The sequence below is a fragment of the Mytilus californianus genome, unplaced genomic scaffold (genome assembly GCF_021869535.1).
Source record: "Mytilus californianus isolate M0D057914Y unplaced genomic scaffold, xbMytCali1.0.p SCAF_4, whole genome shotgun sequence".
NCBI lineage: Eukaryota > Metazoa > Mollusca > Bivalvia > Mytilida > Mytilidae > Mytilus > Mytilus californianus.
In genome coordinates this window covers 80,949,206-80,974,937 of record NW_026262690.1, presented here as the reverse complement: position 1 = coordinate 80,974,937, position 25,732 = coordinate 80,949,206, and the positions used below count along the sequence as shown (strand labels likewise).

The window sequence follows — 25,732 nt, the reverse complement described above, 5'->3', positions numbered from 1 at the left end:
CGTTCTGATAAGTCTGTTTTTGTCGGATAGGATATTATTTAACACCTGTAAACCAGTCACATGATAACAACACAAATCTGTGCAGAATACACATGGAATAGGGATCAACACAACAAATTTTTTTTTAGCTGCATGAAATAGAAACTTCTTGGTTATGTCCTTTATCCAGGGTTTCATCAGGTCTAGTCTAATAATTTAAGTGGGAATTGATTACAATCATTCTATTAGCTTAAGTTTATTCACCTGTGTGAAAAACTAGGTAGATGAATAATATCCTTAATTCTAAAACCTGTCTTGGTCCCCAACTTTCCATAACCATAAATGAACCCGCCGTGTTCTCCCCATACCGATATGATGCTGCAGTCCCACAGCGCCTTCCAAATATTTTTATTGTCCCTGAGCTCTTACATTGGCATGCCCGCAGTGCTCTAAAAGATAATTCTGCAGCATGTTAATTATCATATTTAATTATGACCTGTTGATAACTTTTGTCAAAGTTAATGGTCACGGTTGAGAAGAAAATCAATATTACACCAAATTATTGATAGACTTCAGTCTATCCTTTACTAGAATTTGCCCTATCTGATTGTGTAATAGCTTAGATTATCATTGAGTAGATAAATATTTTTCTTGGATACTTTTTTCAGTGTTTCATGGTCAGAATTAAGGGAATGGATCGAAATACAAATACAAAATGTTTTTACTCATGGCTTTCCTGATTATGTCCATCTACAAATATTTATCAATGGAAGTCGTTTTACGCATAAAAAACGTAAAGTAAACTCGAATTTATGATATTAAATTCATTATGTGATTTAGTTAGGGTCAGAATGTGAAATTTTGTTCTAAGCAAAAAAAATCGTCTTTTAATTGTCATGTTTAAAAAAAATAAATCAGTTTCATGGTTATGTTTGTATATCATGTATATTGGTCCTTGCACTGGAAAACAATGACATTCAACAACTTGATGTTAATATTTGGGTACGGAAAGGCATATATTGTAAGAATATGTATAATGTTACAAGTTAATAATTTCCTTGAACTTTACTTTGAAGAATTTGTCAGGTTTCTACCAGCCAAAGAAATGATAGTGACAAATACACATGGAAGTGATCTCAAATGACAGACTGCAGAAATTGGTCAGCTGTTCATTTTAATTCTTTTGTTTAAAAAGTTGTATTCCAAAAAATAGCAAACTGCTTGATAATACAATATCTTTAGGTATTCCATAAATAACAAACTGCTTGATGATACAATATGATACAATATCTTTAGAAGGAGCAGATGCACCAGACATGGACATATCTAAAGCTGTTCAGCACTGTAAGGCTTAAAGGAACAGGAGAATATTCTCTTGAAATTACTAAATTTGGACTCTTAAATTGAATTTTAATTCTATAAATGGACTGTGCTATCAATGTGTTTTATATTTGTGTAAATTGATCATATTTTATTTTATGATAATTTATAAATATATTGTACATGCAGTGTACATAATTAAACACCTAGCCTGTCATAAAGCTTGTACATTGTATTTCTGAATTTTGAGGAATTTTTTGGCATGACAATAGTTCTTGCCAAAAGAAGGATTACATGTATGTGCTACAAATTTTTGCGCCTTCAAAAAATTCTTGGGAAAACTCTGCACCCTAAGTGTAAAGTGCATGGACCCAAATTAAAGCTAAAGTAAAAGATCTGAATTTTTCAACCTCCAGGTTGAAGCAGCAAATACCTTTGAAATATCCTATTATTGTGATGATAAGTGCATGTAACAAAAATTCCACATGTGATTGTGTCCAAAAAAATCTAAATGTTGAAAGCGGTAAACTTGATAAAACAAAGGTTTTTAGCTATCATGTTGATTTGGACCAATTCGATCCAGCCCCAATTTAAAAATATTTGCATGGGAGAAAAATTATATATATTTGACTTGCAGTTCATAAATATTAATGAATTTTATGAATAATGGCAAAGGTGGACAATCACAAATTGTGTCTTGAACGCATATTTAACTATATAAATTTCATTAGAGGAGACATTTATTCGAATATTTTTTAAATATTTATATTGGATTTCTTATTGAAATGAATTATTTTTAAAGCAAAATATTTATATTCAAATCAATTTACCTTCTTAAATTAGTATGGATAATTATGTAGTATAAAGCATTTATGTTGATTTTGATTTTTGTAGAAGTTCTCAACACTTTTGTGTATGCATAATTATACTAAAAACCAGAAACATAAATTAATACAATCTCTGTTAAAACATGTTTTAGAAGTCAGTACCATCAACAGTAATCCGCAAATGACTTTGATCTTAACCAGTCTGTCAACCAGTTTAATATCAAATAGCTACATTCACAACTCAGTGTTCTCAATAAGAGCCGGCAAAATCTGCAGCCTATTGTGTGTTTTGTGCCGGCTATTAATTTAGTCGGGATATGTCGTACATCTTTTTTTCTACTAACTGGTTCCGAGTTGTCCGTCAGTAATTATAATACAATAGTAAACGTAAACCAGTTTCAAATCATTTGAGCGTTTGAAACAAAGAGATAAAATCTATACAAATCGTGATTGATTTTGTTTCTTTGTGTATTTTTTTCCGGCAACTATATGTGTATTCAAGGTATTGAATATTTATTAAGTCTCCCAAACGAAGTTTGGGAAGACTTATTGGTTTTGCTCAGTTCTTATTATTATTATTATTCTTCTTCTTCTTCCGCCGCTTTTAAATTTGAACTTGTCCGCACCCGTTCTCCAAAACCGCTTGTCAGATTAATTTAGGGTTTCACAATATGTTAGACTAACATGTCTAGTGGTGCAATCAGGGTTTTGTTTGTGCAATAGGGTTTATAAAGGGGTACTTTGAGGGGCAAAAAGAAAGGAGGGTTTTACTATAGAACCCTATGGGATTTTATTTTTTAAAATTTTCAAATGATTATAAATTGAAAACCGTTTGTGATACCTACAATCTTTTTAATTGAAAATGTTCTAAATGATAAAGCACATTAAATGAAATACAGGGTTAGTCCCCAGGGGTCAACCCCACCCCCTGCCATTTAAGAAAGTTCTAATATCTTGTAAATGGTCGAGATCCCCACCCCTAAACCATATATATTCTGGTTTGTCATGCGAAGATGGTTTGAATGATATACAGGGTTAGTCCCCAGGGGTCATCCCCACCCCCTGCCATTTGAGAAAATTCTAATATCTTTTTAATTGTCAAGATCCCCACCCCTAAACCATATATATTCTGGTCTGTCATGATAAAGCACATCAAATGAAATACAGGGTAAGTCCCCAGGGGTCACCCCCACCCCCTGCCATTTAAGAAAGTTCTAATATCTTGTAAGTGGTCAAGATCCCCACCCTTTAACCATATATATTCTGGTTTGTCGTGCTATGATGGTTTGAATGATATACAGGGTTAGTCCCCAGGGGTCATCCCGACCCCCTGCCATTTGAGAAAGTTCTAATATCTTGTAAATGGTCGAGATCCCCACCCCTAAACCATATATATTCCTGTTCATCATGTCTCGAACATTTGAATGACGTTTATGGTCAGTCCCCAGGGGTTCCCCCCACCCCCAATGTTCTAATATCTTGTAAATGGTCGAGATCCCCACCCCTAAACCATATATATTCTGGTTTGTCATGATAAAGCACATCAAATGAAATACAGGGTTAGTCCCCAGGGGTCACCCCCACCCCCTGCCATTTAAGAAAGTTCTAATATCTTGTAAGTAGTCAAGATCCCCACCCCTAAACCATATATATTCTGGTTTGTCATGCAAAGATGGTTTGAATGATATACAGGGTTAGTCCCTAGGGGTCACCCCGACCCCCTGCCATTTGAGAAAGTTCTAATATCTTGTAAATGGTCGAGATCCCCACCCCTAAACCATATATATTCCTGTTCATCATGTCTCGAACATTTGAATGACGTTTATGGTCAGTCCCCAGGGGTTCCCCCCACCCCCAATGTTCTAATATCTTGTAAATGGTCGAGATCCCCACCCCTAAACCATATATATTCTGGTTTGTCATGATAAAGCACATCAAATGAAATACAGGGTTAGTCCCCAGGGGTCACTCCCACCCCCTGCCATTTAAGAAAGTTCTAATATCTTGTAAGTAGTCAAGATCCCCACCCCTAAACCATATATATTCTGGTTTGTCATGCGAAGATGGTTTGAATGATATACAGGGTTAATCCCCAGGGGTCACCCCGACCCCCTGCCATTTGAGAAAGTTCTAATATCTAGTAAATGGTCGAGATCCCCACCCCTAAACCATATATATTCCTGTTCATCATGTCTCGAACATTTGAATGACGTATATGGTCAGTCCCCAGGGGTTCCCCCCACCCCCAATGTTCTAGTATCTTGTAAATGGTCGAGATCCCCACCCCTAAACCATATATATTCCTGTTCGTCGTGTCTCAAACATTTGAATGATGTATAGGGTCAGTCCCCAGGGGTTCCCCCCACCCCCAATGTTCTAGTATCTTGTAAATGGTTGAGATCCCCACCCCTAAACCATATATATTCTGGTTTGTCATGCCAAGATAATTTGAATGATATACAGGGTTAGTCACTAATGCATATAACTTACCTGGACCAAACCAATTTTCACTGGACTTTGTCCAATGTCAAATTGCGACACTGGGAATTACGAATTATGGGAGCTTCGTTTGGGAGACTTCGTAACAGCATCCTGTTACAATCATTTCTTGTTATGCATGTTTTAACCAGTTGATATTGATGACAGGGACTCATAGCTTGCCCTTTTATTGCTCCTTATTTTTTCATGATTAAACAGCTTGGGTAATGACAATGGCTCCATTGTTTTTTATTTAAGTTTTTGAGGAAAAAACACCAATAACTACCTGTATAGAGTTAAAACAACAAACATGTTAATTATTAGTTGATATAAGTTATCAATTAATTTATAAATTGAAAAGAAACAAATCAAATCAAAACATTAGTCATAGGAGTTTAAAAAAAAAACTTCAAACAATTTACTTCTTAATAACAAGATTATTTTTAACAATGTACTGAATAAAATAAAATCCAACCCCAATGTTATTGTATCAAAGAAATAATAAAAAAAATATATATGGTGTCAAGTACTGATATAATTATGTCATCTGATCAAAAACATTTTTTTTATAGTTTATATGATTTTTTTTTTCAGCACCAAGTTGGACTTCAGAAGATCTAATTAATTCATACAAAGACAGCTGTAAAAAACACAACACCAAGCCTATTGCCACTATACTTAATCAGTTGCAGGTAAAAACAAGGAATTATTTGATTTACGAATAATTTTGAATTCTGAAAAATTTATAAGAAATGTATGATGAAAACTATCTTAGCTTTGGAGGGTTAGCCATGCATGCATGGCTAAGGTTCATGTTACTTTCACTGATATTTCAGTATGAACTAACTATCCCCCTTACCCATTTATGCATGGCTATTTCTCCTTAATTAGGGCCCAGCCGAATGGCGGCCGCCCTATAGTGATCAGTCTGTCCGTCCGTCCATCCGTCCGTAACAAATCATGTCCTCTCTATATCTAGAGAACCGTTATGATTTCAAAGTTTATACTTGACCTGTATATTAACCAACACCAGAGGGTGTGTCATAATGTATGTTCAACTTCCTAGGTCAAAGGTCAAGGTCAAAAACTTTGGTTTTAGTTGACAAACCCATGTCCTATGGTAAAGATCGTGTCCGCTCTATATCTTGAGAACCGTTATGATTTCAAAGTTTATACTTGATATGTATATTAACCAACACCAGAGGGTGTGTCATAATGTATGTGCAACTTCCTAGGTCAAAGGTCAAGGTCAAAAACTTTGGTTTCATTTGACAACCCCATGTCCAATGATAAAGATACAAATTTTTTACCACTCATTATTCACAGCGGGGCCCACAGAGATGGCTCCCATCTCACTGATATCTAGTTGGGTTAGTCTTCATCATACATTTTTAACAATTTTCCAGAATTCAAAATTCATTTTTTTGGTAAATAAAATGCTACTTGGACACATTCCCCATTTCCATTCTCAAATTTATAGATTATGAAATGATGGTTAACTGTGCCAGGGGTTCTGGGGTAGATTCAAGGCTGGTACAGTTGTAATTTTGGAAATAATATCATCCTCTCCGGTCGGGGAATTTTCAGTCAACTAAAAAAAAAAACTGCATATGAATAAGATTTTATCTCAAAGCCTGCCGTAGTTAGAATTTATGACAAACTCCAGGAAATATTTATTTATGGTAAAATCTTTTTGAACAGAACTAGATCAATTTAATTTTCAGCAACTGAAATAGTCTGTTTATTCATACTCTTGTCTTTATTTTTCAGGGAATAGAAAATGTTGGTGAACGCTATGCAATCCTGAGTTTGAAAGGTGAGGAATATTTTAAAACAGCTTCCTAAAATGCATGTTCCTGTTCTTTCTACAATATATTTCACACATAAAGTTTATAAAATATTTTTGACAAGTTTAATTGTAAAATCTGCATGTTTCATTTCAGGCAGACATATATATATATATATCCCTGTTTTTTGACTGTCTGTTTCAGAATAACCTAAAAAGAATAAAGAAGCAATTTAATTATCTTACAGAGATTAATTTGAACTTTTACTTATCATGCTGACCTTGTTTTCTTATGCACAGTCTTGGCTGCAATGAATGTTGTAGAATGGTAATCCGGCAGCATAATACAATGTATAAAGCTTTATATTTCAGAAGGTAGATGACCTGGATAATTTATATGTTCTATACAAATGCCTTATGGTCTCAATGTCATATGTCCATTGTCCTTGACATCATTTTCATGATTCAATGACTGCTTAAAAAATGTATAGTTTTTATCACAGTATTTGTTTTCAGTTATGAGTAATAGGTCAGCTTTTCGCCTGACCTTGACGTCATCTCATTGATAATGTTAAATTTATGTGATACATGTAGTAAGACTTTGATCTTTTAAGGACTTTCAACATTAAAATCAATCATAATCAGTTAATTTGGAAAGACATTTCCAGATTGTAATAAGGCAAAAACAATTACCATAATCTGAGTTGGGGATCAGCATAAAATTGAGAATGGAAATGGGGAATGTGTCAAAGAGACAACAAACCGACCAAAGAGCAGAAAACAGCCCAAGGCCACCAATGGGTCTTCAACACAGCGAGAAAATCCCGCACCCAGAGGCGGGCTTCAGCTGGCCCCTAAACAAAAATGTGTACTAGTTCAGTGAAAATGGACGTGACACTAAACTCCGAAACATATAAATAAATTAAAATAAAAAAACATAAGCATGCTTATAGGGGTTAAGTTTGAAAACAAACCACATCAGTTATAAAAAAAGATCCTAGATCGTATTGCATCAACAATGATCATATAGTTGCATTCTTATAGAGTCATCTAAATGTTAATTGTAAAACATATTTAGGAAGGACTGACCATAAACTTATCTGATACTTGAATAGACATTTTTGCAGATATATAGCAGATATTTAGTTTTATTTTTTTTTGCAAATATTTCAGCTCAAGGCAGTGAAGTAACAAAGTGAGCAAAACACTATTCCTAAAGCTTTGAAACTAAACAAGTTCTTGATATTTACAGCCATGAGATAGCGTAAATATGCTACTGGAAACTGACTTAATCAAAATATACATTGAATATATTAAGTTAATATTAAATACAGGACCGCATCAAACAGAAAAAAGTCTAAAAGTACAGAAAGAAACGTCAACACTAAAAATTAAAAGTTGGACAAAACAAACCCAACATTGATGGGTTATCTGATAATATAAGATGGTTGTGATGTTTTAAATTTATTTGCTGAACTAATATCACTATAGTTATTTTTATACGACCGCAAAAAAATTTTTGTGGTCGTATATTGGTATGACGTTGGCGTCGTCGTCGTCCGAAGACGCATTAGTTTTCGCACTCTAACTTTAGTTTAAGTGAATGGATCTCTGTGAAATTTTACCATAAGGTTCAATACCACAAAAGGAAGGTGGGGATTGATTTTGGGGGTTATGGTACCAACAGTTAAGGAATTAGGGACCAAAAAGGGGCCAAAAATAAGCATTTTGTAGTTTCCAGACAATAACTGTGGAACGGTGTATGGATCTCTCTGAAATTATACTACAAGTTTCCATACCACAAAGGGATGGTTAGGATTTGCTTTGGGGGGTTATGGCTCAAACCGTTTAAGAATTAGGGGCAAAAAAGGGGGAAAAACAAGGTTGTCCTTGTTAATGGACAAATACCTTAGTACAAAACATAATTTAAAGCAGTGTAAGGGAGATAAATCAAATACATCATTGAAATTATCTCCCTTACACTGCTTTTAAATTATGTATAAAGTAATGGTTAATGAACAATTAAGATAATTTAAAACAGTGTAAGGGAGGTAATCCAAATACAACGTTCCCTTACACTGCTTTTAAATTATGTTTAAAGAAATGCATATTTATAAAGGAAGACCAGTAAAAATATCTGCAAATGTTGCATCTTTTTTTTTACAAAAAAATCCATATGAAAGATTTGACACTATATTTTAAATTCTATTATAAAATAGATTAAAGGGAAAATTCGCGATTTTTTACTTATCATCTTATTGTGTTCATAATACCATAAAAAACATGTTCACCAAGTTTTATCTGGATATGAACACTAATAAAGAAGAAAATTGGGAATTATTAATTTTATTTATTCGAACTTCCTGACTTCTGTGACGTAGTTTAAGTCTTTTTGCATGCCGGGAGTGGATTAATCTCACAATAAGTCTTGTTCGTTAATCATCTTATAACGCGATTTAAAGCGCATCGACGACTTTTGGCGTAGCTATTAACCAACTAATAATTCAGAAAGAAAAGTGATCAGCCGTGCAACTTTTAAAATTAAAATGTACGATTTATATTTTAAGGATTTCTGATATGATTTTAGTAATAAAAGTAAATCATACAATAGAATGTTTTTATGATTTTTTTTCCCGACGGATATGTTGAACAAACATATATAACTAATAGTTTAATAAAAATGCATGTTTGTATTCTCACCTATTACTTCAGTCGAGGATTTGTCTTACTATACAAATCCTTGCTTCAGTCTAGTACTGTGTAAATACATTGCATGTGTATTATACTGACACCACCTGGTAAAGGCGTGGTTAAATTCACGATAATTAAAAGATTAGCATTATGGAATTTTAATCTTTTGATCTTCACTAGAGTGTTGTTTGGCCTCAAGGGTTCACCGTTGCAGGTGTGAAAAACATAAAGAAAAAAAAAAGGATAAAAGACAAAATACCTGAATCGCCGTTATATACTTTTTTAATATTTTGCGTTAGCTCAGTTTTTAAATAAATAGGTGAGTATTTTGTTGTAACATCGAAATTCTGAATTACTTTAAATTAAATAATTTTATATATAAAAATGGCCCACGAAAACGAGCGTATAAATTGAAACTGTACTGTTTTAAATTATCATCGGTAACCTTGAATATTTAAATGTCCAGAGAAAATTATCAGTTACATTAATATAGTTTGGTCTGTCAAAAGCGATGTACATTATCTAATCGGGAATGCCCTTATTAAAATATTCTAAATCTCACAACGTATAAATACTTTAGCTATTTGACCAACGATGTTTAAAAAAAAATAACAGGATCAATCTAACGTCAACTTTCCTTTTTTGAATGGATACAGACCGGCGGAATCAATTTTCAATGTGCTTTATATCTTGTACCTTTGCAAGACTTATCATTCATTTATAAAGACATATATACGTCTGTTTAAACTGACAAGAATATTCCTAAAGCGGACAAGCAGTATATTCTTTAAATTTCTGTGAATTAATACCAAGAAAGAACAAAATCCCGAAATTAATTTGATACTCAATATTTTTCCTACAAAACATTCACATCCTCATTCGGTCTGAAAATAAGATAAGCATTTGGTATACAGAACATGCAGAAGTGTGAATGTCATAAAACCTTGTTATATCAGAAACCATTATAAATGTGAACCTGTATACATAAGACCTCATGGGACGTCACCTAACCACATACAAGTAATAAACAAGTAGCTCTGTTATATCCGGAAATGTCAAGGTTAATCTCTACCGATACAGAATGTACCAATGCAAAGAAAATTCTGATGATTGTGAAACATGACCATTCATGATTTTAGAGGCGTCTTAGATGGGGGATTGCCGGAACGATTTAAATTCTGACTAGATTTTTTTTCTCAATTTAAATCACTGAACCAAAAAAAAAAGTCCAAGAACAGAATTCTTCTTGTAAATTCATAAATACAACGTTCTTATTTTGTAACTTTCGATAGACTTGACCTCCACATCCCCCCCCCCCCCCCACCATTTTTCTTCCCAAACATGGGAACAGTATATCTTACAATGTATATATTCCTGCCAAAATAAAATAAAAGGAGAAAAAAGAAAGAGATGAACGGTAAGTCACATCAGATTCAGATATTTATATAGTTGATTGTCGTTAACTAGAAATGTATACATGTCTCTGCGTTAACTTATAAAAATAACAGGAAAGTATAAACTTGAAATAGGGTTATGATGAATACTATGCAACTGCGACACCCCTTTTTATCACAGCGTACATAAATGTATTTAAATGACTGTCAGTTATTTCGATTAAGAATGACAATCGTACGTAAAATCCTATAGTTGGTGAGACTTTTTCTACCAGAAATGCGACTTTTCGTATTTATATTTTCTCTTATATTATACAAAATATATGTAAAACAAATGACAGAAGAAACGGATACCAAAGGGGAAAATGCATAAGTGCAATATTGGGAATGGTTTATTCCCCCCACAAGCTAACTAAATAAATTAATCAACCCTCTAGCTGACCAGACGTAAATACAACTATTATCAGTCTATCCGGAGTGAAGTTTCTTTATTTCTTCAAATAGGCATTTTTGGGGATCATTAGTGTACGTCCAGTGGCATATATATTACATGCATGTCGGAGTAGGAAAATTGACATAAGGTACTATAAGAACCATGTTCACATTATTATACATTATACCCAACAATTGTGATGATGACGAATTGCTTAAACTGTTCTAAATAATCAAGGATTTGTCTCTTATTTTACTATGTCCATAACTTCGATGAAGCAAAGCAAGTTAGATATCGACCTGTATTTAAATCAGATTGGTTCTGGATGTTTCTCTCGTGTATTCAATATACATGTATATATTTTAAATTGCGACTATCTATAGTTCCGTAACTTTCTATCTAGGCATATAAACCAATGATCGACAAGTGCGTACATTATGTTTCAAAATGTCCATAATTATTGACAACGAGTATATACTTACATTTCCCCAATTTACCCTTGGAAAATATGTAAACAGATTTTTCTTTTATCAAATCTGTTTTTAGAATTATTTAGATTTTCATAAATATCTTTCTTTACACCAGAAATGTTATTTATAAGCAAGCGTATGAGTTTAGTAATGACTAGTATATCACTATCGGACACGCAAGACAAAGATGTATATTACACCTGATAGTTTCAAAATGGAAAGTTACAAGTTATCGGCCGTGTACACTGATCAGGAACATATATATTAGTTAGATATACTGTTCCCAGCACTGATCAATACCCTCAGAAGTGAAGCGATTCACGAACTTGCGTTATGTAATTGTGTAATAAGAGTTTTAAAGCCCGAGAGGAAATCGCTTGAATACCTGGACGTGTCACCTCACAATACCTCTGGGAACAATTCCTTTAGCCATGCTGGTGATCAGATAAGGAAAGGTCCGAATTTATTTAAATAAGTTTATTACATAAAAGAATTATGAACAAACTAGATTTTCGAAAACAATTTTACACGGAACACTTATTTATGATTTTGAACTTTGACATTTTAACTAATTTCCATTAAAATTTCTTGTTTCAAAAACTTAGTAAAAAAACAGTTTCAAAACGACAGACCATAGTACTAGTTATTTAAAAAAAATAATTACATTTTCCGTATCAAATTAATTAGGAAAGGTTGCACAACCATGTCCATTATAATCTTTTTTGTGACCCGGGAAACTATTTATGTTTTCCTTGTCGGATAAAACAACCGTACGCTTGACAAGATATCGACACTTAATTACGGCTACGTTAGGTTACTGCTTGTTTTGGCCCTTTGTGGTTTATAGATATATCGTTGTTTCTATACAGGGAGGATGTCAAAATGGCCGCATGCGGAGATTTGATACTCTAAATTTAAAATAGATGGTGATCTCTTACCTAGCAGAATAAAACTTTAATATTTATGAATTTGTGCTTTTTTATACATAATGAACATAATATCAAATTTTCATTTTTTTGCGAAGTTTCCCTTTAAGTTAGCACTATGGTAAATTTAAATGGGTAATTATGGTTGCAAATTCCATTGGAAATTTGAATTGAGATTATGACCATATCTTGAGGGAAAGAATTTTTTTGGGGGAAGGGGGTGGGGGGTTGGGGGTAAAAAAGAAATTGTGGGGGGTCAATTTTTTCTCATTTCAGATTTCAGAAATTAAAAAGAATTATTCTTCAAATATTATTTTTTTTTCAAATTTCAATTATTGAAAAATTTCAAGAAGAAATCTTTAATTGCACAGTATGGCGCATTAGATTTGTAAAATCTTTGATCACATTTATTTATTTGTTATGCCGAATCTAACAGTGTATTTAGATTTTTAATTTTGGGTCCAGTTTTCAAATTGGTCTACATTAAGGTCCAAAGGGTCCAAAATTAAACTTTGTTTGATTTTAGCAAAAATTGAATATATGAGGTTCTTTCATATGCTGAATCTAAACATGTTTTTAGATTTTTGATTTTTGGCCCAGTTTTCAAGTTGGTCCAAATTGGGGTCCAAAATTAAACTTTGTTTGATTTCAACAAAAATTGAATATATGGGGTCTTTGATATGCTGAATCTAACCATGTATTTAGATTTTTTATTTGTGGGCCCCGCTATCAAATTGGTTCATATTGAGGTCAAAAGGGTCCAAAATTAAACTTTGTTTGATTTCATCTAAAATTGAATTATTGGGGTTCTTTGATATTCCAAATCTAACCGTGTATTTAGATTTTTAATTTTGGGTCCTGTTTTTTAAATTGGTCTACATTAAGGTCCAAAGGGTCCAAAATTAAACTTAGTTTGATTTTAACAAAAATTGAATTCTTGGGGTTCTTTGATATGCTGAATCTAAACATGTGTTTAGATTTTTGATTATGGGCCCAGTTTTCAAGTTGGTCCAAGATAGGGTCCAGTATTTAAACTTTGTTTGATTTCAACAAAAATTGAATATATGGGGTTCTTTGATATGCTGAATCTAAACATGTATTTAGATTTTTGATTATGGGCCCAGTTTTCAAGTTGGTCCAAATTGGGGTCCAAAATTAAGCTTTGTTTGATTTCAACAAAACTTGAATATATGAGGTTCTTTGATATGCTGAATCTAACCATGTATTTAGATTTTTTATTTGTGGGCCCCGCTATCAAATTGGTTCATATTGAGGTCAAAAGGGTTCAAAATTAAACTTTGATTGATTTCATCAAAAATTGAATTATTGGGGTTCTTTGATATGCCAAATCTAACCGTGTTTTTAAATTTTTAATTTGGGTCCCGTTTTTTAAATTGGTCTTCATTGAGGTCCAAAGGGTCCAAAATTAAACTTAGTTTGATTTTAACAAAAATTGAATTCTTGAGGTTCTTTGATATGCTGAATCTAAACATGTGTTTAGATTTTTGATCATGGGCCCAGTTTTCAAGTTGGTCCAAGTTGGGGTCCAAAATTAAACTTTTTTTGATTTCAACAAAAATTGAATATATGGGGTTCTTTGATATGCTGAATCTAACCATGAATTTAGATTTTTTATTTGTGGGCCCCGCTATCAAATTGGTTCATATTGAGGTCAAAAGGGTCCAAAATTAAACTTTGTTTGATTTCATCAAAAATTGAATTATTGGGGTTCTTTGATATTCCAAATCTAACCGTGTATTTAGATTTTTAATTTTAAGTCCCGTTTTTTAAATTGGTCTACATTAAGGTCCAAAGGGTCCAAAATTAAACTTAGTTTGATTTTAGCAAAAATTGAATTCTTGGGGTTCTTTGATATGCTGAATCTAAACATGTGTTTAGATTTTTGATTATGGGCCCAGTTTTCAAGTTTGTCCAAGTTGGGGTCCAAAATTAAACTTTGTTTGATTTCAACAAAAATTGAAAATATGGGGTTCTTTGATATGCTGAATCTAACCATGTATTTTGATTTTGGACATTGGACCATAATAGGTAAATTAAAAAAATTCAAGTTCTTCGACCACATTCTTTCTGTGTCAGAAACCTATGCTGTGTCAAATATTTAATAACAATCCAAATTCAGAGCTGTATCAAGCTTGAATGTTGTGTCCATACTTGCCCCAACTGTTCAGGGTTCGACCTCTGCGGTCGTATCAAGCTGCGCCCCAGCAAAGCATTTTATTTTAAAATAAGATAACATCTCAGTTGTATGGAAGTTATAAACTTCCTTGAAATAAAGTATAAAGCAGCTGTTTTATATTGTTTCTCTGTCTTGTACACTTGTACATATACCATAATTGGTTAAAGACATAATACACTTTTCACTTCAGCTGAAATCTGGGTTTTTTTTCTGTCTGTTTTCATCATCATGTTTTAATGTTCCTCCTCTATTTAAAAAAAAAATGGTAAAATTATTAAGTAGCTTTACATAATCATGATAATATTTCCTTTGATAATGCACTTTACACACCATTTATTTGATAACAGATTTTTTTGTAATTTGTAGAAATGTTGAGACTCCCTGTGAACTGTGTAGAAGATAGCAAAATATTAATATATATCTGTTCATTGTATATAATAAACATGTACCGATATGTTCATTATATTTTTCTTTTCACAGGTGAAAAACTTGACATGAAGAATGTGGAAACTTTGGAAGAAATATTTAAGTTTGTTCAATTTCAGTGTGTTGATTTAGAGGGAACCCATTTAGATGAGGAGGTATTTAAGTTTCAATATAAAAATAAGAAGATAGGTAATGATAGCCAAATGAGACAACTTTCCACCATAGACCAAATGATGTAGAAGTTATTAACTATAGGTCACTGTACTTTGAAAAATTAGTTTTTAGTAAATGAAAATTCTTAGATAAATTCACACAGATAGAAATAAATGTCTAGGTCAAAATCAAATCTTAGTCAGCAAAATACAGAAACCCATTGATCTGACATCATCTAATTTATATACCCAATCAATCAGAAAAGGGGGGGTGTGAACATTTATGATACATTTTGTATCTTGTTTAATATAAAAAAAATAGAAGAAAACTGTTCTATAAGTTCTTTCTTTTCTTATTGTGACATTTAAGAGCATATATATATGTATATTACCAGTTCTCACCATCATTATTTTCAGTTGGTTCACCTGGCTATAGGTGGCAATTCATAGGTTTTCAACCAATTTCTCCCTTTTTACAATGTTGTTGTCGAAAGTCATCTCTGATTTTTTTCCAATCCTTTCCAATTTTAATTACTACTTTTATGTATTGTTGAAGTTGTCACATTCCACATATGCATGAAATATTTGTAATTAAATATGCTGTTACAAACTACAATCACTTCATTCATGAATTTTGTTTTGCAGACTTCAGTAGCAATATTTGAGATGATAGAATATTATGAAAGTGCTTGTAAAGTGAATGTTTCCTTCAACAAAGGTATATCCATAAGAGGGTGGCAGTCCTGTGCCAGAATGGTCAGAAAGGTATTTATTTGTTTGCTCCATATTTTTACATCCCACGCTATGAAGTAGCAGGGTTATATTGTTTTTGACTCAGATGTCGGTCAGTCTGTTTGTCAACTTGGTTTCTTGATGGTATATCAAATACTTTATATACTATATTACAACCTTACTTGGATATATGGTCATGAGAGGAAGATCCTTTTTGATTTTGAAATTATTATGTCTACATTCAAGGTTGATGTTACTAATATAGAAAGTTTGTACAGGGATTGTGGGTGCTAAATCAAAAAAGAAGTACCTTAATGGCAACATTAGGAGTGTGTATTTCTATTTTGTTAAGCGATACAAGAACTTAATCCTCATATTATTGACTCGTTAAAGAAGAAGCTTTCAAAAAGTCAATTTAAAAATCAATTAATTTATTTTGTAGACTCCTGCTTTAACATTCCTAGATGCAAGAAGCTGTGATATCAATGAACGATCACTACCTATTATGGGGAGAGCCCTAAGAATGGGCTGTTTCCTGAAAATACTCCATTTAGAAAATACCTATTTGTCTGGTCGATCTTTGGTCATACTTGGTAAGTTTCATAGATGAGCTTTATTATTATTGAAGGTCGACAGCTATCCAAAAATTTGTTTTTGCTGTTTTTAACTAATTTTCACTATCTTGAAGAAAAAAAAATGTTAAAAAAATATGTTGTTGGCTCTATATCAAAAAATGAAGTTTCTAATTGCATCCATTTCAAATGTAGTTTATGAAAATCAATTGATATTTTGCATGCTTTTGCATCAGCATATGATAAAAGGAGTTTTAGGGTATATGTCAATGAGAGAGTGATCAAACAACTCAAAAATCAAAAGACAGCTTGAGGTTAACATATATGGTCAACTATTGACATGATTACATCACAGTTTCAAGATTGATATGAGGCTCTACCAATTAAGTTAATATTAATATTAATGGGGATTTAATGTTTTACATCGTTCTGCTATGAATAAAAGGAGATATGGTAAATAGGTCAATGAGAGAGCAAGCACAAAAAACCCAGAAGACAACTAGAGATCAACAAATGTTGATATATCTTATTAGGTCAGATTAAGAAGTAAATATGCTAGAATATATAAGAATGCATTCATTCGAGTTTCATTTTGTGAGGTTGATAAAAAACATTATTTAGAGCTATTATAGAAATCCATGTTGACTAAATGTTTCAAAGTTTGCAAGCAAGTCACCAAAAGTTTTGTTCAACATGGATTTCTATAATAGCTCTAATGTATCTACTGTTATCAGTTTTCTTACTTTTTTTCAGTTGCAGCTTTGAAGATGAATGATGTTCTTAAAGAACTATTTTTAGCTGACAACAAGTTAATGCCTACAGATGGAATACAGATAGGGAGTCTTCTGAAGTATAATCATGTACTAGAGTTACTGGATCTCAGAAATAATCCTTTACAGGTTAGTTTTATGGGAAAATGTATGAAATACATGGGTTAACAGTTCAGAGTATATCTTGATAAGTTATGAAATTATACACATAGATATGACATCAGTCTCCATTTAAAGAAATTTTTGTCATTATAAACAAAAAGACTGAGGGAAAACTTTTAAAGCTAGAATTTAAACCATTGAAAAAAGTAGGTATGTTTTATTTTATAGTGTAATTAATACTTTGGCTTTATTGCTATAAAATGAGATGTGTGATATGCTTCAGTAGACAGCAATCCAATAAAACAAAAAAATTATATCTTGAAATTAACATTAGCCTTTAATAACAGAATAATTTCTATACTGTATGTCATTCTTTCTTAAAAGTCTTCATAACTTGTGATTGAATTTACTAGAGACTACACAAAATTGCTATCAAAATTTAAGATCTTTCTGGATAAAAAAATAATTATATATACATACAAAAACAACAATCACTGACAAGGTTCCTGTCTTATGGGCACATACATATTTTGTGTGTTAAACTACTACTTGGAATTCATATAATTATAGAGTCCATAGTAATTGATAATACTAAGCAGTGACTCACATAGTAATCTCAGAAAAAGGATTAATGATTATGATCTGCATAGGTTTTTTTAGCATGGTAAAGAATAATAAAAAACTGACCACTTTAAACATTGTATCAATTTTTTATTTCAGGACATAGGCATTACACATGTATGTGATGGTTTATATGAACAGAATTTAAACCAAGGTTTAAATACTCTGGTTCTGTGGAATAATCAGCTAACCTATCAAGGCATGGCAGCCATAGCTAAAGCTCTTGTACGTAGAATTAAATTGAAATGGAACAAACATTTATAAGCTTGTCACTTCAATATATTGGTGCTAAAATAGAATCATTTTTCAACTTGAGAGATCGAACTGCAGTAGGATATAATATGATCAAAGTATTTTATGATTTTGCACAAATTTGGAATGTCTTCAAAGAAAAGTGACCATAGCAGTTGCCAATATTTTGTTAATTTGACATTTTTCTTTAAGAAAACATGTACTTGTAGATATTAATATTTTACAACGCCAGAATGCTATTTTTCAAAAAAAAAATTATGAAATTAATATTTATTATTCCAAAACGGTATCTGGAGAAGGGAGGGGTTGCAAAGCACACCCACTGCCCAAGACAATTTTATCATAAATATGTCGTGTAGTCTCAAAAGTCATTTGAACCTACATAACACATATAGTATTCAATTTTAGTAGCTTCAACCTTGATCAATATATCCCTGCAAGTTTTTCTATAATAACTCATAGAATGGTATGAATGTAATAGCAACATATAAAGAAGTTTATTCATCTGTTATTTCAGACCTCTACACAATGTCTAGAGACTTTAAATTTAGGACACAATAATATAACAAACGAAGGAATACATCAAATGAAGGAGGGACTTCTACAGAACAAATCTTTATTACGTCTTGGTCTACAAGGAACTAAAGTCACTTGTGAAGGTATGAAGGACATAATGATGATGCTTTAGTACTTTATCTTAGTCATTTGGTGTTCACTTTCATCATTATCAAAGCTTTACTTTTATGTATAGAAGTCTTGATTGTGCTATTCTGTTGATTACTATGTGACGATGGTACTTTTAAATTTTGAATCATAATTTGTAAGCTTAAAATTTAACAACCTATCCTAGAAAGCACTTTAATATCATCTTTACTACCAATACCAGAAAGCAGATATTTGAATAAATTGTCATGATTTTCAAATGCATTCAATTATTTACTGTAAATGTTGAAATTTTTCTGCAGGTAGTATTTCAATTATTTCGCGCTCACAAGAAATTAGCCAAAATATCTCCTCCACGAATAGTGTGTAGAAAATGAATGATATTGGTGTGAAATGGCAAATGTAACCCCTGCTCAAAAGGTTTATGCATAGAAGTTGTGAAAATATCCCGTTTACCGAAACATTTCATGTCATGCAATTATACAATGATATATCATTCATCTTACTTTAATATAGGAGCAGTAGCATTAGCAGAAGTAATAGCAGATAGTCAGAATTTTTTACGGATTGATTTGCGGGAAAATGAGATAAAAACAGCTGGCTTGATGGCATTATCGTTAGCTCTTAAAGTCAACGATATTTTACATCGCTTGGACTTAGATAAAGACCTAAAGAAAGAAACTGTAAGGGATTTATCAATAATTTTTACAATTGTACAAACTATGCACTAACTGGAAAAATTGAATAAAATGGATGTAAAATGTGTAAATGTAACCCCTGCATTAAAAATTAAGCATTAAAATCGTGAAAATCATGATTCACAAGATTATAAGTGATTGAAGACCTCTAGTAACAACACAATTTTCCATAAAAAAACTGTCAATACCACATTCAACAATACACATAATTTGTGTTACTTTTGAAGTTGCTTAAGACTGAATTGGTACAATGAATTTTAAAGGTTTTCATTAATGATGATTTTTAAACTCCTGTTACCACTTTCATGACTTTTAGTTTTGTATTTATACAAAAGCAACTATGGATTGAATTTTAAAGGTTTAATTTACTATGGAATGCACGTCATACAAAAAAATTGTGCTAGTCCAAAGCTTTACCATGTTTACACATCAATAAAACTACAAAAAGTATGCTTATTTTATATTTGATAATAATGAATTCTGTAAACAACTATGAAAAACAGTAAAATACACATACCGTGGTAAACAAACACTGAGTATTGTATACAGTACATAAAAATTGAGAGAAATGAGTCTTAGTAAATGTGATAGTGTCATATGGTTGTTAATATTTTTAGTCATAACATCAAACTTAAAACTATCAACCAATCAGAATGCCAGAATCATATCACATCAAATTTACACCTCATTTAATTATAGCTTCATAAGTATTTATGTAGTTGTGGTGTTCCTTACAGGGAATAAAAGATTATGCAGATCAACAGAAAAGATTACTGCAGGACATTAACAAAAAGTTAGAGGACAATCGAGAAATGTTTTACAAATTAGAAAGAGAGAAAAATTTAGAGAAAGCCAAAGAGGCTAAAGAGCATGATGATGAGGAATCAGAGATGACATATTTTGAGCATTGTGATAAAGTTAGGCGGCCTAGTTTATTATGTATGCCAGACTGTCCACGTGAAGTTACTTTAGATTCGCCACGTTGTATAGAAGAACCTGTTGCTTACATTCCATTTTCGGCTCCAAACTCTGTTATAACAACTCCCCCTGGGGAATTACTTCTGAGCCCACAGTTCTGTCCCTCTGTAAAAGCCCGTAAAATATTCACAGTAACAAAATGTGCTCCCCATCCTTCTGGTTTAAGTATATCTTCCATACGACCACCAGTAGGGGAACATCCGATGGCACTATCTTCCGCAACGCCAGTGTTACCGTTACAGCCAGTGCTAATAAACTCATCCAGTGACATTCCAAATAATTCAGATATGATTAACAGTGATGGTGATAAAATCACTATAACTTCAATTCCAAAAATAGAACCGTTGACTGTTTCTGATGTTACTAATGCTCTTGTAAATGAAAGTGTAAACCAACTTCTTAACCAAATTATCTGTGATGACTCTACAAAAACTGGTTCTACAAAAGACTCAGATGTTTCAGAGTCTACAGACACAAAATTAAGTACTGTAAGTGTTGTGACTACTGACATGGATGCAAATGGCGATCATAGTGAAATAAATGTGCAATCAAACAATGACGAAAATCCTATACCAAAGAATTCAGATTCTGAAGAAAAGAGCAATAAAAATAATTTACAGAATTCTGAATTATCTGATGTTGTACTAAACAATAAACAGTTAAAACAATTTGCTACAAGGGAAACTGACTCTGGTGTGGGGAGCTACGATTCTGAACAGTGGACTAATGTTGAAGATGCGGTCAAACCTAATTTCCAAACTTCATTGACATTAAATGGATTAACACAAGAAATAGCCAATGCTATTGAAGGACTTGATGTCGCTCCTGGTAATTCACAGTCATCTTGTAATGGACTGACGCAAGAATTGGCCAGTACCATGGAAGGATTGAATGTTCCAGCCAACCATTCAGAAGGTACAGTAATTACCATATGTGTAATCCACTCTTATCCAGATATTTTTATGCCCTCGCTGTCAACAAAAGGGGCATTAAATGTTACCCTTGTCCATCTGTACGTCTATCCATTCGTCTGTCCGTACATCCCAAAATTGGTTTTTGTTCTCTAACTTTAGTTTGCCTCAAACAAATGTTATGAAACTTATACGCAATGCTTATTACCACAAAACACAGATCAAATTCGAATCTGGGTGGCTTCACTTGTACTGTTCTCCAGTTATGCCCCTTTATAATGATATATGCAAGCGGGGCATCATCTGTTTCCTATGGACACATTCTCCATTTATTATAAGATATTCGTTACGCAAACATGACAAAAGAAGAATTTTTATCTTTATATTAAATCTTGCTTACAGGGCTATTTGTATCAAAATGATGATTGTTAATGCTTACAGTATACAAAAAAATATTTTTTTGTGGGATTATGTTCTTTCTTCTGTTGTGTTCATAGGTGGATCCAGGGGGGGCCTCTTTCGTGGGAAAAATTTGGTTGATTATATAGGGAATCACTGAAGCATGACTGGAGCAGGCCCCCCCCCCCCCCTTTTAGGTCAGTCAGCAGCCCCCCCCCCCCCTCCTCCTTATGAAAAGTTCTGGATCCGCCACTGGTGTTCTTGTTTTATATTTATGGCTTGAACTTTTTTTCACATCAATATAACAATCAATTACTTTATACATGTATAGGATATACAAATTATCTTTTTATTTTGATAGGTAGTGTAAGTCCTGATGATTTTGAGAGAGAACTGGATGAAATGTTAGCAAATGTTAAAATGTCATCTAACATAATCCCCGGTAAATGTGATGTACTAATTTAAGATATGGCCAAATTATTTATTTTTATTTAACTTATGAAAAGAAAGCAATTTTTTCACATTGAACTAATCATTTTTCTTTTACATGACAAACATTTAAATCATAGAATAGAGGATCAGTAAATGCAATGATACGTTTGGAAAAAAATATAGGAACTTATTTTATCTGGACTCAACAAATCTGTTGAATTTCTAGACGTCATGCGAGACTTTAAACCTATAATTCAATCACAATCAGTTAAGTAGGTGATACCTTTCAGCATATGCTCTCTTGGTTTTTTCTTCTTACCAGTTGTGTGTAATTATTACCTTATGCCATACTTTTTAATGCAGACAAAAGGCTATACGAGGACTTTTTGTTAAGCATACTGTGGAATCATTATTATTTGTGTGATACCAATTTCTGTGGATTTTGTGGGTGAATGTTAACCACATATTTAAATGTTCAACAAGGTACAAATTTTCTATAGGCTTGATTGCAGACTTTGGCAAACCACTAAATCAAATATCCACGAAAATATGAATTTTTCTCTATCCATGAAAATTGGTACCTAACAAAATAAATGAAACCACAGTAAGAACATATGTACAATGGGTTTAGAATTTAATTTGACTTCCATATGGTACAATTTGATAAATGGGTAACATGCATCTTAATCTACTGATTATCTTATTGATTTGCATTTACTTTTTCAATTTTTATTCCACAGGTATACAGGAAACAGAAGTCTTCCAAGACAGTTAAGTGCAGTAAAATAAATCGGAGGAAAACTTCAAAAATTTCTATTACACACAGACAGTTAAATAGAAATAAATTATCATTAGTTTTGTTTGATAAGTTTAAGATAGCAATAGCACCTTTGTTTTGTGATTTTTTTTTATATTTTGCCTGATATTTAAAATTCATGGACATTTAATAGTTGACTATTCTGTAAAAGTGTGAGTAGTATTCTCTATTTTGAGAATCCCTGTTTAAATCACAAGTTGTCTTCATGAACAGTTGATACCTGTAAAAAGAAAACTTACATTTGTTATTTTAACATCATTTCAATCATATTTGTCTTTTAAAACAAAGGAATACTAGCATGAGTTTTCGTGGACATTGTTATAAATTGCACACAAGCAATGTTTTATTTCGCTGGCCTTTTTATTTGGTCCCAAAGTGTTAAGAGCAGTTATTTTATAGACATCATTGTGGCAAACTGGCTTTCATTCAATACTATAAACCAACAAATTTGTGAGAAATTTATTTCGAGAGGAGGAAAACAAATCACACTTATATGTCCTTGGATCTTTTCTTAAATGAAAAAATAAAAATTTTAAAAAATCTCAGAAATGAATTGTCATGAAATCAGCTATAAATGACTAAACGCAAAAAAAAGCATCTTAAAAATTAAGTTGGTTTTCAGTATCTTGTTCTTGCTGACTGTCCTTCTGAAACTATAAAATTTCTATGCAATTTTATGCATAGATAAATTTGAAGTATGGTACATGTTAAGGAGATGGAAAATCAGCAAGACATATTTTTAATCAATATTTTATTTAAAATATGTTATTATTACTGTTTTCTATTTTTCAATAAAAATAAAAATGGATACTGTTTGTCTATGTAGTTTTGAAATGTACCTTGAGATTGATTATGGGAGTTGTTTTCTTAAGTTTAGAGTTATAGTTTATGCAAATGCTTACCATCAAAGTGTTGATGAGAACACCGTCAACTCTGTAATTTTAACTGGAACAGACATTTTGAGGACATCATTAAGGTGGCATGAAATGTGAGTTTCTTTTGTAGACTCTCATCTATGGTTTTTGATTTAGGGAATCCATCTAGTCTTTTTTGTAATTAAATTATATTCAGCTTTCATTTCTGGAAATACTTTACAAACTGGTGGTTATTATTTATTTTGCAAGCGATACAAGTAGTTATTTAAATATTATTATTGCTAATTAGGTACAATCAGTAAATGAAAGATCTCCCTGTTTTATGCAATTATATTGCTGTAAGATGTATATTAGTTAGTATTCAGATATATCTGTTCACCTTATAAAGGTATTTTTGTACTGTTTAGCATTAGATATATAGATTTTTATGTCCCCGCCGTAGCGGTGGGGCATTAAGTTTTACCCTTGTCCATCTGTACGTCCCATAATTGGTTTCCGTTCTCTAACTTGAGTTTGCCTCAACCAAATGTTATGAAACTTATACACAATGCTTATTACCACAAAACACAGATCAAGTTTGAATTTTGGTGGCGTCACTTTAACCATTCTAGAGTTATGCCCCTTCATAAATGGAAAAATTGCAAAATATTTAGTTTTCCTTCTCTAACTTAAGTTTGCTTCAACCAAATGTTATGAAACTTATACACAATGCTTATTACCACAAAACACAGATCAAGTTTAAATTTTGGTGGCGTCACTTTAACAGTTCTAGAGTTATGCCCCATTATAAATGGAAAAATTGCAAAATTTTTATTTTCTTCTAAATATCAAGTTTTTTTTTTTAAATTGGAGTTATCTTCCTTAGTCCATGATTATAGTTGAATCAACTACAATCAATGCTTTATACAATGCAATGTTTAATTTTGACTTCCACTGATAAAACACAGATCAAGTTGAATTTGGGTAGTGTCACTTTAACCATTATTGAGTTATGCCCCTTATATAAATCGAAATATTGCAAAATTTTTAGTTTCCATTCTGTAACTTAAGTTTGCCCCAACCAAACATTATGAAACCTATACACAATATTCATTACCACAAAACTAAGATCAATTACAAATTTTTCGTTTCCGTTTTCTAACTTTAGTTTGCCTCAACCTAATGTTATGAAACTTATACACAACTGTTCTAGAGTTATGCTTGTTTACAAATAGAAAAATTGCTGAATTTTTAGTTTCTGTTCTCTACTTAAGTTAGCCTCAACCAAATATTATGAGACTTACACACAATGCTTATTACCACAAAACTCAGATCAAGTTCAAATTTGGGTAGTGTCACTTTTACTGTTCTTCAGTTATGTCCCTTTATAACTATATGATATGCAAGCGGGGGCATCATCTGTGTCCACATGTGGACACTATCCACATTTATTTTGTAATTAAATACAAGTGTAGTTGTGTATTTCAACAATTTATCTATTTTTAAACATCGATATATTTAAACCTTTTTGACAGAACAATTGTAAAGTAAATGTTTTCATTCTACGTAGGGTAATTCTGTCACATTTTGTGATTAAAGGTTGACCATAGGTCATAAAAACTACTGCACCTCATCTTCTACAGCTTATATTTCACTTCAGTTTTGCAACTTCAGCTATGCCTTTAAAGGATATAGCTAGGGTTTCCACAATTTATCTCTGTTACTTTGTATGTTACATTCCAGAATGAAGCAACCTTTAGTCATAAAGGAATTATATTTGTTTAGTGTTCACATCTTAGATATTATAAATTTTCAGTATAATTTGGTTACCTTGACCTACATTTTATGCATG

General features: G+C 32.1%; 1 protein-coding gene across 1 annotated transcript in view; it reads left to right on the top strand.

The window, feature by feature from the left end:
* The window catches only part of LOC127737097 (protein phosphatase 1 regulatory subunit 37-like), a 58,200-nt gene that overhangs the window by 476 nt on the left and 31,992 nt on the right, over nt 1-25,732 (top strand). Inside the window, exons 2-12 of the mRNA XM_052247629.1 lie at nt 5,199-5,296; nt 6,375-6,420; nt 14,982-15,082; nt 15,725-15,844; nt 16,254-16,404; nt 17,137-17,282; nt 17,976-18,101; nt 18,646-18,787; nt 19,308-19,474; nt 20,227-21,382; nt 22,139-22,219. Of these exons, the coding sequence (XP_052103589.1) occupies nt 5,199-5,296; nt 6,375-6,420; nt 14,982-15,082; nt 15,725-15,844; nt 16,254-16,404; nt 17,137-17,282; nt 17,976-18,101; nt 18,646-18,787; nt 19,308-19,474; nt 20,227-21,382; nt 22,139-22,219 (2,334 nt within the window). The remainder of the gene's footprint in view (nt 1-5,198; nt 5,297-6,374; nt 6,421-14,981; nt 15,083-15,724; nt 15,845-16,253; nt 16,405-17,136; nt 17,283-17,975; nt 18,102-18,645; nt 18,788-19,307; nt 19,475-20,226; nt 21,383-22,138; nt 22,220-25,732) is intronic.